The 14943-nt window shown below is 37.9% G+C and overlaps 1 protein-coding gene across 1 annotated transcript in view; it reads left to right on the top strand.

Annotated features, from left to right (window-relative positions):
- The window catches only part of PCDH11X (protocadherin 11 X-linked), a 444083-nt gene that overhangs the window by 318389 nt on the left and 110751 nt on the right, over positions 1 to 14943 (top strand). Inside the window, exon 6 of the mRNA XM_069868038.1 lies at positions 4140 to 4338. Coding sequence (XP_069724139.1) covers positions 4140 to 4338 — 199 coding nt within the window. The remainder of the gene's footprint in view (positions 1 to 4139; positions 4339 to 14943) is intronic.

The raw sequence follows: 14943 nt of genomic DNA, 5'->3' as shown, positions 1-14943 counted from the left end.
TCAGAGTTATCATCTAAATAATAGAATTAATTCAACATAAATGAAATAGTAATATGTTTTCTTTATTATCTCCTTTTAAAAGGATATTAATTTGCTTCAATGAATGAAGATAATAAGGTTAATAGTTTAATGTTCCTCGGTTGATATCTGCTGCTTTTTCTATTACCTTTTTTTCAGTTTTTGATTATAAATTGGCTAACCCCTGGTGTATAATTCCAGAAATCATTCCCTTCGATGTATCCAAAGCTATTTACTTAGACTCATCTTTTATTATTCCCACTGCCACAGTCTAATTATTGTAGTGAAAGATTGAACACAGAATAGTTTGGGGCTTTGATCAGTCTTCATATAAATTTCAATAATGAGAGTAAAAGGTCTGTGGTTTTCTAAGATAATTTGATCCCTCCAGACACACACTGCTATTACAAAATGCAGTTCTTTTTTGGATTCTGTATGAGACCTCTGACGGAATTTGTGTCTGGGTTCATGACATCTCTGGAAGCAAAATTCTTTTTTCATACCAATGAAGAGTAATTTAATATTGTTAAATATGTCAGAGAAATGATATGCTGCTGTACATTTTTCCTTAAATTTTCACTTCATTTTCCCCTATCAGTTTAATTGTCTGTATTACAAGTTCCTACATCAGCATTTTCTGAATCCACTGAGGGTACATAATGGGTTTGCTTGCATTTCTTTTTTTGAGAAAATATGCTGTCAGTCAAATAAATAAAACAAACTGAAATCCTTGTTATTCTATTACTATCAGTGCTAACTCCCTTTGGAGATAAATAGAAAAGCAGCTGGAGTCTAAGGATATTTTGTAATCTTATAAATTGAAATTTAAATGCCTCAAGGAGGAAATTTCCAAAATAATCGTGACAGAAGTCCCAGTTTTTGGCAAAATTTTATTAGGATTACTTGTTCCAGATCATTGTCTGATGCCTGCATGAATTAAGAAAATGGCAACGCTGCCATGTAGAGAAACAGCTGGTTTGGGTTTTTTTCTCGTCTTGATAAATTCTTCTGAAAGTACCCTGTCATCAATATTATCAGGTGTGACACAGACGCTGTCAGATTAAAAATCATGAGCCTTTAGCTGATGACAGCTAAATCATATGTTTTTTATTTTTCCTACTAATAACATCTCAGTTTATGTTACTAAATGTTTACAGGTTTTTACTGAACATAAGGATTAGTTAGTGAGGTTTTTAATTTTATTGGGAATATGGCTTTTGATTTTTCTCACTGGGCTAGGCAAAAGACTTCATGACATTGTGGTCTCCTTTACTGCCATCTGCTAAAGAACAGTTGCTGTATTTTGATGACAAATCATGAAGAGAAATATTCATTTGTATAAACTTAGTGAATCCCATTTGCATGTAATAGTAACCATTGCATTCCCAGCCATTCACTAAAGCTGATACTGGTATGTAATACTAAAACTTGGGCTAATAAGGTTTTAAGAATACTTTATTCTTAAATTCCACTGGTAGCTTGTAGAATGCACGTAGTTTTTACAAACAGTATATGCAAGGAAGGTTGGTTTTTCATAGGTACTTTGAACAGCAGACTCATTTAAGACTAGGGAAGTGGTGTATTGCATTCCCACATATCAGTGTTATACGGCTGTGGGAGCTCAGTGCAGTTTTGTATGTAGGGAGTGAATCAGAAACACTATGGAAATGTTTTCACTGGATCAACTCCACAAAACCTTAGTTATTTGGACTTTCAGATAAGAGTCAACTGATTCTGCTGGTATGAATAGGCCTCTGAGAAGGAATTGACAGTTAAGAAGTAGAATAGGATAAGTCATATGAGTAATTTCTCTGGATCCATCTGTTTTTCTGGACTGTGCAGAGACACCCCCTGTAGCTCTCTACCTGTGTAAGTACTAGAGAAAGAAGAAGACAGCCAGTGGGACAAACAGGACCACTGTCCTGACCAGCCTTCCAGAGAGCCCTGGGAGCACCGTCAGGCAGCTCACTATGGAGTTAAGTGAGAGTCTTATGGTGATATCAGAAATGCATGAGTGGGGCGGTGTTAGATGTGAACCTTTCACCATCTGAAATTTTTCCTGATAGGCACTAAGGTTTCTCCTACAATCACAAGAGGGTTCTATTCTCCCCTTTCTATCCTATGTGACAGGAAGTTTTCGATATTCAGGTTTTCAGACTTCCTCAACTGATTTCTTTCCATTCCAATTTTTTTAAAGATCTGCCTAATGAAGGAGAATCTAAAATCTGCAAATTCGATAAACAGGAAAGCAGAGCTGGAAGGCAAAGTGTACTTGATGATAAACAGACAAAATCATCTGGAAAAAACAGAATGGCAGGAGGAATAAATGAAAAGTACCATGCTTGTGCTCCAGCTCCAGCAATCAATGGCATCAACCAGAAAGGGGACAGCTAGCAAAAGGTCATTAAAAAAGTAGCTGGGCATTATAGTGGCTGGCAAGTAAAACGTGTTATGCTGCCATGGAAAAGGCAAAGCACTAGTGGGGCCTGCAGGAGATGTGAAATGATCCTCTGCTCTACTCCACACTTTAACGATCTCAGCTGAAGCTGCGTAACGAGTTTTGAGCAGTGCGCAGAAAAGCATGTGTGAGCACGAGTGCAGGAGGGAGCAGTAAGAGACATCAGAAAGCACACGACAGATTGAAATAATAAGGTCTGTTTATTCTGAAGTAGACTAAAGTGCCAAATGCCAGAAAGATGAGTGGGAATAACCAAACCATGATGGATGGGACTGCAGAAGTGATTTAATTTCTAACAAGAAAGAGGCAGTTTAGACTGTAGAAGAAAACCTCTCCATTAGTAATGGTGAAGCATTAGGACAGATTTTCTGGGAAAGCCGTGAATTTCTTACTGGTAGCTTTTAAGAGGAGTTTTCACTCACATCTGTCAGGAATTGCATAGGTGAAGTTGATCTTGCCATTTTCTTGGCTGTACCACACCGTACAGCAGCTGTCCGTGGGCATATGTAATAGTGTCACAATGACAAAAAGAGATCTTGAAAAATAGAGGAACTTAACTTTTTAGCAAAAACTTAGTATAAGCAGTGGTGTTCAACACTATTACCTATAAGAATCAAATATCTGGGGATCTCTGGCAACATCTGCTGTATTATAAACAAGGTATATAGGGTTTTCTGTCTAATTGCATCAAAAATCTGATCTCTGGCATTGCTAATCCTGGCAGTTCTGCAGCTGTAAAATTTTGCATTGCCTTTCAAATGGAATTTTGAGTATCATGAAGCATTTAAAATTGTTATTTTTGGGTTTTTTTGAATCTTCATGTTTCCAAGGCACATGGAAATAAGCAGGAGAGCTTCTTATTTCTTTGCTCATATCTTCTTTCAATACTGGGAGAGATTTGCATTTCACTTATTCATCTTCTAAATCACCCAGAATCACTTAATTAATGAAAATGTCTTATGCATGATGCTTCAGGTGCTTCAACCACCTGGCCCTTCCTTCAATACCTGTGCTTTCCTTCCTTACCTCTGTTTCTCAGCTTCTAGTCTTTTACAGTTAAGATACAGATCTGTGATATAACAGCAATCAAAGGGGTTGTAATGAAATGTCTGAAGGAAAGTAGTGGAATATACTTTTAATTCATTAGTTTAATGGATGTGCAAAATCTATTAAAATTGTTTTCAGTACATAAGGCTTGTTATTATTTGTTCTTTCTCTGCCTGAGATGAACCCAATAACATTAGAAGTATGTTACATTTTTAGCCCCAGAAGTGTGGAACAGCTTTTAATGGGAAAGAAAATGTTTTTTGAAAACCGGAAAACTGAGCAGCGAAATAAATTGAGCCTCAAGAAGTGATTGAAATCTCCAAGTCAATATACAAAAGGCATCCAAAGACTTGTGAAGTCTGACAGAATCTCTTTAGTTTGAGGTGTCTTTCATTTTGCATCAGGGCTTACATTTTTAAAAAATAGAAGAAAGCAGTGCTGTCAGGTGAAGCAGGTTTGAAAGCAGGCTGCCTGTTCATGAAAGCCTGAAATTGTGCACAACTCTAGATAATGCGTCTTCAGCAGATAACTGAAATAATACATTTCCTAAATTGCTTGCATTAAGCAATTACTGATACTGTAGTGGAAACCATATAATTTTCTTCCTTCCTTGTAGCCTCAGCGCCGTGTCACGTTTCACCTACCAGATGGCTCCCAGGAAAGCTGCAGTGACAGTGGGCTCGGAGACCATGAACCCACGAGTGGTGCTAGCACATCGCACCCTTTGCCCCTCGGCTTTCCCCAGGAGGAGTACTATGAGCAAGCTTCACCCAACAGCCGGACAGAAGGAGATGGCAACTCAGACCCAGAGTCCAGTAAGTGATGAACTCTGCTCATCTTAGTTGTTAAATCATTTGAATATCAAAAGAGAAATTATTTTTCAGGCAATTACTAAAACTGAATGTTGATTTTAATGCGGCCAAAGAAGCCCATTGCTTCTAAATGTCAAAACAGTTTCTATGTTTCTAAAAATGCTGCCTGACCATTGGAAATGAAACATTCTTGAGCTGTTAAGAGTTTATGGATTACCTGGTAGTTTTATAGATCTTCTGTGCCATGTGCAGATGAGCTTTCTGATGGGGTTAACACTATTGACTTACAGTCATAAATACTGCTCTGAGGGAGTTTATGCTGTTTAATGTGTTTCCCTATCCAGCACTAGTGTGTGTTGTAGTTTATATTAACTAGGAGAACTTCTGGATGATGAGTAGGTTTGTGAAGGCACTGCAGTCTCTGGAAATAAGGGTTTAGGTGGAATCATTTACGTTGGAAAAGACTTTTAAGATCATTGAGTCCAACTATAACTGTAACACTGCCAAGGCCACCACTAAACTATGTCCCTAAGCACCACATGTACAAATCTTTTAAATACCTCCAGGGATGGTGACCCAGTCGCTTCCCTGGGCAGCCTGTTCCTATACTTGTCAACCTTTTTGGTGAAGAATTTTTTTCATAATATCCAATCAAAACTTCTCCTGGCACAACTTGAGGCCATTTACCCTCATCCTATCACTTGTTACTTGGGACAAGAGACCAAAACCCACCTCACTACAATGTCCTTTCAGGTTGTTCTAGGGAATGAGAAGGTTTCTCCTCAGCCTCTTTATCTCCAGGGTAAATAATCCCATTTCTGTCAGCTGCTCCTTATAAGATTTTTGCTCCCTTCACCGTCTTCATTGGTCTTCTCTGGATGCACTCCAGCAGCTCAATGTCTTTCTTGTAGTGAAGGGCCCAGAACTGAACACAATATTTGAGATGTGGCCTCACTAGCACTGAATACAGGGGGTGATCACTTCCCTTGTTCATCTCTCCACACTATTTCTGATACAAGCCAGCATGATGTTGGCCTTGGCCACCTGGGCCAACAATCCCAGGTCCTTTTCCACCAAGCAGCTTTCCAGCTGCTCTTCTCCAAGTCTGTAGCGTTGCGTGGGGTTGCTGTGACCCAAGTGCAGGACCAGACACTGAGCCTTGTTAAACCCCGTGCTGTTGGCCACTTGGTTAGTTTCCGGATTTGTCTTGTAAGAACAACTATGGTATGTAATAGTAATCTCAAAAGTCTGTCATCTTCTGCTATTGTCACTGCCTTCTTATGATATTGAAAAGAGGCAAAACCAAGGTGAGCTCGGGACCACAGTAGAGCTATGGATGCTGGTATTGCTCTCTCTGCCCTGATGTGATAGCCAGTTAGAGACTCCACTGTACTTTAGTCAAACGTTAATTATCCAGGGGCTCTTTATCTAGATTAAATTGAACTGTGCCATTGATAAAGAGACACTTGAATGTGTGTAAGCCTCTAAGGCCTTGTTAGCGGCCTAATAAGTGATTTGAAAATACATCTGTTCTGGGCAAAACTTGGCCCGAAAGGTGTATTTCAGCTGCTTTAGTGTATCATGAAGAATGAATTAGTAAGTCCTACGCACTTGGAATAGCTCTGTGAGAAGGTAGTTACATCTCTTCACTGACAAATACGGCATCCAGCAGAGAGCATTACCTCCAGCTCCTTGCTGGCTCTGACAAATTCAGATGGGCTCTTGAAAATTGCACTGCTGCCTTTGCCTTGTGCTGCCTGAGACTGGACTCCGAGGGGCTTGACTACACAGATGAGGTCCATTCTCTCATTTTTTTTCAGATCATAAGCTATTAACGGTGGATCCTCAGTTTTAGACTTCTAAAATTTTGTAAAGTTACATGGTTCCTGAAATAAGGCAGAATATTATTTTTTCTGAGCTGATAGACAGCTAGCAAGAACCATCAGAGGTTTTGAATGTGTTGAAAACATTATTCATCGTTGGCTTTTGTTTGTGTTTATGTATTTGAGGCTGTAATATACCCTTAAGATTTTTTGAGGCAGTCAAACTGAGTTCTTCACAGAATGAGGCTCTAAAGGGCTACAAATGTACCCCTAAAGAAATAAAATTTCAAGTTATGTATTGTATTTGCTGCTGTTGCTATACATATGTATGACCCAAGCTTCCTTTCTAGCTACCTTCTCCTTTTATTGGTTATAGCTCTGATATTTATGCTTTACTGCAGTTAGCAAGATGTGCATGAAATCACTATTTGGGTCCTTTGATGCAGAGAGCATGGGACAGGACCTGGTGTATGAGGAAATGAAAAATGATGTGTGGATCCTTTCTTACCATTTATAAACAGGTTTGGGTTTTGGACTTAGGAGTGCTTTCTGAATGCAGTTTTTACAATTTCAGAAGAAATACAGATCGTGACTTTTCTAGAATGTTTCCCTAATACCAATGCTGCTTTGATATCTGAATATCATTGGCATATATCACTGTGTGGAGAGTAAGCAGGCATCTGATGTCTTTTCAAGTGTGAAGTTGAAGAAAGTTTAATCATCTGTCTAATTAGATGACAGTTCAGTTTTAAACTTGAATTCACCATTTAATATATGTTATGCGAAGATTTTTTGCCCTTCTAACATGTATGTTATTGAACAGTATTGAAACACAATATAGCACAATACGTACAGTGCTGAAAGTATAGTTTGCAGTTCTTTTTAGTGCTTTATACTTACATTAGTGGCAGCATCTAGTGGCAAGAAAAAAAGCAGCTATAAACTGATGTCTGTTGTGTGCATTCATACACTTAAGTAAAAAAGAAGTGGAAGACCCACAGCATATTTTTGTTGACTGTAGGGCTACGAAGTGGCTTACTGTAGGTAAGAACAACCAAAATATCTTTTGTGCTGATCTATGTAAGTGTTCAGCCTGTTTCATTTTGTTCGCTTGTGCATGTGTAACATATTTTGTCAGTAATGAAATAGTGAAAAATGCTCTGAGTTGATAACTCCCTCTACAAAGAAGCTGCTAGTGGTACGATATAGTCACAGTATTCCTGTTGTTTCATGGACTGAAATGTTGTTAATGTGAACAGAGAAACGAATATTTGTTCGAATAATCTCACTGGATACCAGAATTCATACAATGGAATAAGCATGGCCTCTATTCTGTCTCAAGATCTTTAATATCTGACCTCTCTTAATCTGAAACATTGTCTAAAACATTAAGCCTGATTAATCATTTGATGGTGATTTAGTTCAACTTTGCCTACCAAGGAGACATAGACTTGGGATGAAACAACTTCAATAATGTCTAGAGCCTACTGAGACGTTAAGTGGCTTATGAAAGCTGATGACAGATGTCTCATCACATAGAGATATATTCAAAAGTGTTTTCTCCCTCTTGTTTTTTCCTGAATACAGTTTATAGGTTTTGTTAGTTTCTCCAATAATGGAAATGATTACATTTTGGAAACTTTAAATTTACTAGCATTAACAAAGCATTTGTTACAAAACACTGAAAAGATCAGCATAAGTTAAAATAACAAAAGCTGAGAAATATTGGTCAGAGGAAGCCTTACAAATTCACATCCAATATAGGACTGAGGCAAGGGTGGAAGAATATGTGTAAGAATATGTGAAGTGGTTAGAAAACTATGAACAGCTTATATGTATACACCTTTAAAATTAATTGAGTGTACTAATTAAAATTAGAAGTAGGCTATTTTAAATGATTTGTCTTTTCTTACTTTAGTTGCCTACTCAAAAAAGCATAATGTGCAGTGTGATAGATGTGTCATAAGGGGGAGATGCTAATAAAGTGTCACACTAAGTAAACAGTAATATACAAAAGCATGTAGGTTTGTAGAGAACATTATCCTTAAGTAGCAGCACTAATATACATAGTATTCATATATTTTCTACCTATAAATTGCTCAAGCTAATAATGATGCTCCAATAACTCCCTACGCTAAGAATTTTAACCATACCACTTTTCCCCCCTCTGTATTATGTTGAAATACAGAACACACTACAAAGATAAAAAGTAAGAAATTCTCTTTGTAAACTTCCCCAGGAACCTCTCTCCCAATGGTGCCCACATAGTGGCTCCAAGCAATGATGTTGAGCAAGGGGTTGAAAGGTACATGATACGCTTGGTTATTTAATACATGTGTAACGTATTTATGACAAATTTTCATGTTCCACCTGTTTTTATAGTCTGGCTTTATTCTTTCCTCTAGAGAATAAAATTGTTTTTCTTAATTTTATTTGGAAAACATAAAACACGCCCAGTTCAGCTAAGAAACTGAACGGAGTATGAGGAATGTAATTGCAGCTTTGGGGGGAGAAAAAAAAACCCAGAAAACCTGAGAGTGATCTGCAATTAAACAAGTGTAACCATTCTGTGTAAACAAAATGGAAGTATAAACAAAGTTTTTGAAAATTAAAGGCAAATCACGCTGAGATTCCAGGGGTTAGAACAAGAGAAAACTGACATCTTAAGGAGGGTGGGCGTCTATAATGATGTTTTGTATGAATTAGTGACTAATAAGCAAAGAAAGTTGTTTAGAAAATCAGAACATGTAGTGCTAAGGAAAGGATGGTCAAAATGGGAACTGATGTGTATGGTCACATCATGTCCATTTCGAGCTCGTGTTGTCAGAAGTGCCTATTGCTGCTTGTTTGTATTTCCCAATCGTCCCTTCTCTTGTGGCAGCACACGCATTTGTAGAGCTACTTGGGTGAACAGGACAGAAGAATTCATCCAGGTTCAACTGGATCTGGGGGGGAAAGCTTATTTTTAACCAGATAAGTTCCCCAATTTCATTCTTTACAAGAGGCACTCGCTACTTGTGGACAGCAAACGAGTGAATGAGTAGCTGGGGCAAAGCTTATGCTGGCTTTAAGTGATCACCAGACTTCAAGAGAATTAGTCTTAAGAGGAATTACAACTGTAATCTATGGTATTTAGCCACATAAGAAGAAGGTTTGCAGTAAGGGTGACATCTGTTCATGATTAAAGATATTTCTTCCCCAAAATTAAAAGAACACTTTCACCTTGCCTTAATTTTTGATAAGGATGATGTTGATGAGAGCAAAGACAGGCTGATGAAGAATGATGATAATGGAACTAAAAGTCAGAGCAGGTTCAGTGCATTCATGTGGAGGAGAAGAGATAATCTTCCTCCCAGGATATCAAAACTGATAGTGTTTTCCTTATTTTTCTGTAATTCTGAGAGACAAGGTGTCAAGAAAAAAACACGTGCTCAGCCAGGCTTCACTACTGGAAAATATTAAAAGAAAGTAATTAAGATATATAATGACGATATATGTAAACAGAAAACAATAAATGGTATTGTAGGTTTCCATAAAGTAGAACTAAATAAGCTCTATTATTTCATTTAATGATGTGTATTTTTAATATGGGGGAATACAGGTTTAGTTAGTCTTTATACAACTAAGAACTAATAACTATTATTTTGACATTAAGGTGGAGCATTAGTGGTCAAGAAGGAAGAAACACATTTTAATACAAGAATTGAAAATTTTCCGTTATTATCTTCATTAGTGAGGTTGGCATTAAAGAGCAGAAACGTGCCAATGAAATATTCTGCTATCTCAAAGTCAAGCATCACTGAAAATATAGAGGAGGAGGTGTCTTTGATGCAAGAATTGGATTTTGCTAAGGATTTGGAGTAATAGTGGTGGGATGAAACCTAACAGTTGGGAGTTTTTCTCATAGGAACTGGTGCATGTAACTAGTATATAAATCACCAGCTCCAAATGACCTAAAGAAAAAAACAACCCAGTGTTACAAAGATAAACTATAAATCACCGGTACTTGATGTGATTGTGAAAAAAACTGGGTTACTCCTAGTACAGGAAAAGCAGAAAGAAAAACCCCAAGGCAGTGATGATACCACAACTGGCAGATTATGTATGGTGTTGGCTTCCCACATTAAAGAAAGGTGAACTCACCTGAGAAAGAGATGTAAAGAAATATTATTAATAAAAAGGGAATGGAACGCCTATATGAAGAAAAAGGAATTTATATTGGCTTGTTTAAACTGCAAGGTAAAAGCTGGCTGGGAGTTGGAACTGCTGTCAAGTAACAGCAGAGAAAAGGGGCCAAAATGAAGCTCTGGATTGCTTCACAGGCAAATGAACAGGTGTTGTCTGTCCACCAGCCAAGGTTAGAAATTTGGGGATTTCAAACAAATTAGTGAAAAAGTATAGAAGCAGGGAATGAGAATGCTAACTGGTTTTAAAGAGAAGCTTGATAAATTTTGAGAGGGCAAATAAATCACCATCTGTAATAGCAGCAAATCTGTTCTGTGATCCAAGAGTTCCCTTTTCTATCTCCGTAAGATGAAAGCTGTCAATGAGAACGTTTGCTGTCTTGGTTCTGCATTAGTCCTTGGCTTCAGATTCTAGTGCCAGGCTGGAGAGTGGGCTGGTGCTCGAGCTGCAGCAGCCGGCTGGGGAGCTTTGCCCTGCTGCCACTGTGCTGGCAGCCCAGCCCTGCCCAGGCACTGCGGGATCCTTACCTTAACGACGGCTCACAGAGTCCTGTAAATCTCATTGATGTCATCATGAGGAAGAAAGGGTCAGTGCTGCACACGGACGGCAGACAGCTGAAGATAGGAAGCTCGCTCTCCCTGGGGAAAATGGCTACATTTTTTTGCCGTGCTGACTTCTCTGATAATCAGATACTCTGCAGTTGCTGAAATATACTCTTTAAACATCATCAATAAGACTTCTCGGGCAGCTGGACTTCAGGCCTCATGCTGGGGCACAAGAAAAAATAAAACTCCAAAGTTTTAAGTATCTCGTTCCTTGTCTCAGAACTGAGGCTGGAGTACTTGCCAGCAGATAGGAGTTTTTTAGTGGTGTTTTCATTTTTTGTGTTCTTCTTCTTGTCTTCTTTTTTTTTTTTCTCAAATTAGACCCTGTCATTAGTTAAAAATAATAAATCTTGGGCTAAAATACATCCCCATCTACCGCATCTACCCATTGGGTCCCTTTACATCTGCTGTATTGGGTTTTTCTATCCCCATGGCTGAACACTAATAATTAATTCAGAAAGTGCTGAGGTAATTAATCTTTCTGAGGCAATAGAGTTTGATTGATCTTCTACCTTTAATCAAATTAGCTTGTACGTAGGTGGGAGAGTGTAATGGCTGAGTACGGTACTGTACCACTTTGTGAAATGCCAACCTTTCCAATGACCTCTTGAAAGCGTGCCCATGAATCACGTATATATAAACCACCACAGCAATCATTAAGTGGCTGTTTGATTTAAAAGATGGGGAACTGGCAGAGATCAAAATCAGAATGTGCTCAACGCTCACTTTTTAAAGGGTGTCTCCTTTAGAAGTGCAATATTATGTCTGCATGGCATATGCTTGAGGACATTGGAAGTCACAGGGCTGACGACTGTGTGGACTTTCCGGATGTTTTAGCTGTCTTTTTCTAAAATAAAATAGCTGTCTAGTCATAAGCATATGCAGTGAATAAGCCGACAGAAACTCATATAAAACAAAACATTATGATATTCCTTATTTGTTGATGGCTGGAGAGTGGAGAAGGGTGAAAGGGTCAGATTGGAGAGGTGAATTTACAATGACACAGATGAGTGGCTTTTGCAAGCATGTTTTTTACGTGTACCTAAGAGGATACAGATTGCACATTCAGAAATAATTCAATGATTTTGTAATTTGATCTCTGAGTGCCTGATTTAAGAGTTATCATGGCAGCTGATACAAGGGGGAGAAAACGGGCAAAGCAAATTAAATGAAAAAATGTAAAAGCAAAAAGATTGTACTTCTCAGACCCTATCTGTCAAACGCAGCACTACAAGCACAAACTCCGGTTTTTAAAATCTTGTACTTTCTGTGATAAGGAGTACTCTATATAAATTCTTCTGAAAGTAAATTTTAGATATTTTATTGTTGATATCAAAATATAAAGCTTTGATGTACATTTTCTGCTGTTGTAAGAAAAGATAAAAGCAAGCTCTCCAAGATGCATCTTCCATGCAAAAGCCATGGGGATTGATGAGGAAAATCAATGGGCAAAATCTGTTGGATTTTCTAAACTGCATACTGAGATGAAGTAATACAGGCAATAATAATGTGTTTGTGAATACTGCCTAATGTTATTTTTGACTGAAGTTTATAACAGAAGTTACTCTGTATAAAAAGATTAGAAAGAATAGCTCCACCTTGGAGTTTAGAAACCAGTCATCTCTAGCGAAATAATAAGGAAGGCTTTAAAGTGTTTGTTTTGGGTTTTTTTTAATAATAAATGAGATCTGACATCTATAAACAGTGATTTAGTGGCAGATGTTCTGTGATATATATTTATGTTATCACTTAATCTGACATGGTAATGGATAATCCTATTTTTTTTCCGTTTGAGATTTATGAAGGTTTTAAAATATATCACTATAGCAAGCAGCCTGGTGGGGCAGAGGTGGATAGAGAACAAATTTCTTCCCTCTACTTTTTCAAACTCCTTTTAGATCAGACTAGCTGTCATATTTGTAGTAAACAGAGGCCCCAGAGTTTGGCTGGGTAAATGGAATCTAATTTGGAGCACCCTGTATCCGACAGTGCATTAGGGCTTTGATGGTTACAATAGCTTGAAAAGTCACAAAGGGCATAGATTAAAACGGAAAGTTTATCTGGAGCGTATGAAAGCTGAACTCATTGATAGAGTTCCCTTCTGGTGACAGCTTTGAAGACGAGTATATCCTACGTATCTTAAATCAAGTTATGGATGAGATAGAAGTTTATCATGGGGAAGCAGACCTCTGCGAGCAAAGCAATCCCTTATCTTGTCTGCTGGGTTTGAAAATGACAAGTGTGAAAACCGGGCACAAGTGCCAGGTGGCAGCAAGAGTCTGGGGTGGCAAAGTCACCCTGCGCCACCAAGGCTTCTGTAGGAGGGGAGTGCTGGCCGTCTCTTGACAATAAGCCTTCCTTTGCTTCTAATTTTTATTAGGCCATCCACACAGTAAGATAAAGTTCACATGATGTTTCTGTTTCTATTACTCATCAGCCACAAAGCATTTCATTTTATATAGATAATTTTTTATTATTTTATATAATCTAAGCCATGTAAAAAAATACATTATTATGATTTCATTTGAAGCATCATAATTTATTACTTGATTTCACTGAGATTAATGAAAAATACATCAGGAAATATATTTAATGACTGTCTACAGCTACCAGTCTGACTTAGAAATTAAACAGAATTGTATTTATTGAACAAAGAAGATTCCCAACTGACAGTGCACTTCAAGTAACGGCATTTGCTCAGTCAAATCTGATCAGCTTGGTAAATCTAGTGATTGCTGTCCTTGTTCATCTAGAGTTGTGGGCATCCTTTAATCTGATGTTTTCCTTTTAACTGGGCATTTGGTAGGGAAATGGGTTAACGCATGCATTAGGAACAACTAGAATTTTTGTTCCAAAAAGCTCATATAGATCCATATATTCCTGAATAAAAGGGATATTTTTTTTCCTTTGCTCTTCATATATCGTTCAGTCTTCCGGAAAAGCAGCGTGTTTTTGATAAACTGCTGTTTCCGTATTTTTTGAGGTTGTATAATCTGTGCTGTGATCTTTTTATTTTCTGGCTACTTGTCAAACCTTAACTTTGCTGTGATGGGGTCAAGGGAAGGCTCAGAAACCTTTGCACAAGCTCTGCATCGGAGGAGTGTAGGACTGGTGTCCTTGGTACATGCTGTTGATCCAGCTAGTATAACACCAGCTTTTCTTGAAACCTGCTGGTTAGGGATATTTTATACACATTCCGAAGAATAAAATACATCTGTCTGGGTTGAGCTGGAGAGACCTAGGCAAAATATTTATGATGATACACTTGGATTTATATTACATCTGAGGTTGAGATTCTCACCTTTGTGTTTAATGCCAATAAATAATTTTGCTACTTTCTAGATAGCAGCAGGATTTTGTATGTGTTGTATTTTATTCAGAATGCTGTGTGATCCAGTACTTCTATTAAGGAACCAAGTGACATTCTAATTGCAAATGTTTTCAGAGTTAACTCTGATTCTGTAGATTGCTGATTTCAGCAGTTTCAGAAGCTCCTATCTGCTGTATCCCCTTTATGATTCTCATCCTGCTCTCACACTATCTTGCTTATTTGTACATATCCATTCCAATGTTTCAATTTGAATTAGGTTGTAAACTCCTTGGATTACATAAAGTAATTTTGCCACCTTTGTGGGTCTCGGAATACAATGTCGCTGTTACGCATGTTTTATTCTCCTAGTAGAGTTGCAGTAAAAACATTCACTAATACTTGTATAATAAAAGTGGAGCTGATCTATACAAATAACATATGCTGTACTAGCAATGCCTCTAAGTGCATATCAAGTCTTTTTGTTTTCATTTCATCCTGTAAAAACAGATAGTTAGCTTGTCTTGTCTTAGATTCCAGACATTCAGTCACACTGTTAGTGATGATGTGAACTGGGTAACTCACCGTGTCGTGAAAAGGCAGGCACTGTGCGTGGAGAGGAGAAGTGCTAATGCTGCTGAGCAATACTGTGATGGGCTAGTACTGTGCTATTCTAATTTGCAGTGTC

Source organism: Phaenicophaeus curvirostris, chromosome 13 (genome assembly GCF_032191515.1).
Source record: "Phaenicophaeus curvirostris isolate KB17595 chromosome 13, BPBGC_Pcur_1.0, whole genome shotgun sequence".
NCBI lineage: Eukaryota > Metazoa > Chordata > Aves > Cuculiformes > Cuculidae > Phaenicophaeus > Phaenicophaeus curvirostris.
The sequence above is the reverse complement of the archived record's forward strand: the minus strand, read 5'-3'. Positions and strand labels throughout refer to the sequence as shown.